The 1801-nt window shown below is 57.6% G+C and overlaps 1 protein-coding gene across 1 annotated transcript in view; it reads right to left on the bottom strand.

Annotated features, from left to right (window-relative positions):
• PCGF2 (polycomb group ring finger 2) overlaps positions 1-1801 on the bottom strand; it is a 6219-nt gene that overhangs the window by 3565 nt on the left and 853 nt on the right. Inside the window, exon 3 of the mRNA XM_042028007.1 lies at positions 828-972. Coding sequence (XP_041883941.1) covers positions 828-972 — 145 coding nt within the window. The remainder of the gene's footprint in view (positions 1-827; positions 973-1801) is intronic.

Genomic DNA, 1801 nt, shown 5'->3' with positions numbered 1-1801 from the left:
ATCACTCTGCTGGGCTGGATCAGGGATCACACTGGGATCAGGGATCACTCTGCTGGGATGGATCAGGGATCACACTGGGATCAGGGAGCACAGGGCTGGGATGGATCAGGGATCACACTGGGATCAGGGAGCACAGGGCTGGGATGGATCAGGGATCACACTGGCATCAGGGATCACTCTGCTGGGATGGATCAGGGATCACACTGGGGTAACGGAGCACAGGGCTGGGATCAGGGATCACACTGCTGGGATGGATCAGGGATCACACTGGGATCAGGGAGCACAGGGCTGGGATCAGGGATCACACTGCTGGGATGGATCAGGGATCACACTGCTGGGATGGATCAGGGATCACACTGGGATCAGGGAGCACAGGGCTGGGATCAGGGATCAGGGATCACTCTGCTGGGATGGATCAGGGATCACACTGGGGTCAGGGATCAGGGATCACACTGGGATCAGGGATCAGGGATCAGGGATCACCCTGCTGGGATGGATCAGGGATCACATTGGGATGGATCAGGGATCACACTGGGGTCAGGGATCACTCTGCTGGGATGGATCAGGGATCACACTGGGATCAGGGAGCACAGGGCCGGGATTCAGGATAGGGCCAGGGGTTTGGGTGCTCCTCTGTCCCCTCCAGCACCCCTGGCAGGGGCTCTCAGCTGCCACTGCCTTGCAGGGAAGGTGGGATGAGGTGACACCTTTAAGGTCCCCTCCAACCCACACCATTCCAGCATTCCAGGATCTCAGATTGGGAAAAGAGCAGGAATTCCTTCCCGACCCCAGAGCCGGGAGAGGCTTGGGGCTCCCCGGAGCGGTACCTGGAGCCCGGGTGGAACTCGATGGACAGGCTGACGATCCCCTCGTCCGGCAGCGGCCCCTGCTCCTGCTCCTGCTCCTGCTCCTGCTCCTGCTCCTGCTCCTGCTCCAACACCTCCCCGCGCTCCTCCCCGGAGCCGTTCGGAACTGCGGGAAAGAGGGACAGGATGGGCCAGGGTGGGACAGCCAGGGAGGGGACCTGGGGTGTGGTGCTGGGACATTGTGACACTGACACTGGGACGCCGGGACAGTGACAATGACACTGGGACACTGGGACAGTGACACTGTGACATGGTGACACGGTGACACTGACCCTGGGACACTGACACTGGGACACTGGGACAGTGACACTGGGACAATGACATTGTGACACTGTGACACGGTGACACTGTGACATTGACACTGTGACACTGACACTGGGACACTGGGACAGTGACACTGTGACACGGTGACACGGTGACACTGACCCTGGGACACTGACACTGGGACACTGGGACAGTGACACTGGGACAATGACATTGTGACACTGGGACATTGTGACACTGACACTGTGACATGGTGACACTGTGACACTGACACTGTGACACTGACACTGTGATACTGGGACAGACACTGTGACAATGATATTGTGACACTGTGACAGTGACACCGTGACACGGTGACACTATGACACTGTGACACTGACCCTGTGGCACTGCAACAGGGTGACACTGACACTGGGACACCGGGACATTGGGACATTGTGATTCTGACACTGTGACACTGGCATTGACACAGTGACACTGTGATACTGTGACATTGTGACACTGTGACCTTGTGACACTGACACTGACATGGTGACACTGTGACATTGACCGTGACACTGTGACATGGTGACACTGTAACACTGGCACGGTGACACTGACACTGACCCTGTGACATTGTGACACTGACACTGACCCTGTGACACTGACAGTGACATTGTGACACTGACCCT

The sequence above is a fragment of the Corvus kubaryi genome, unplaced genomic scaffold, assembly GCF_017639235.1.
Source record: "Corvus kubaryi isolate FWS band 111438036 unplaced genomic scaffold, C.kubaryi_AGA036_p1.0 37301, whole genome shotgun sequence".
In the NCBI taxonomy this organism is placed as follows: domain Eukaryota; kingdom Metazoa; phylum Chordata; class Aves; order Passeriformes; family Corvidae; genus Corvus; species Corvus kubaryi.
Note: the sequence above shows the minus strand (reverse complement) of the source record. Positions and strands in the feature narration are given on the sequence as shown.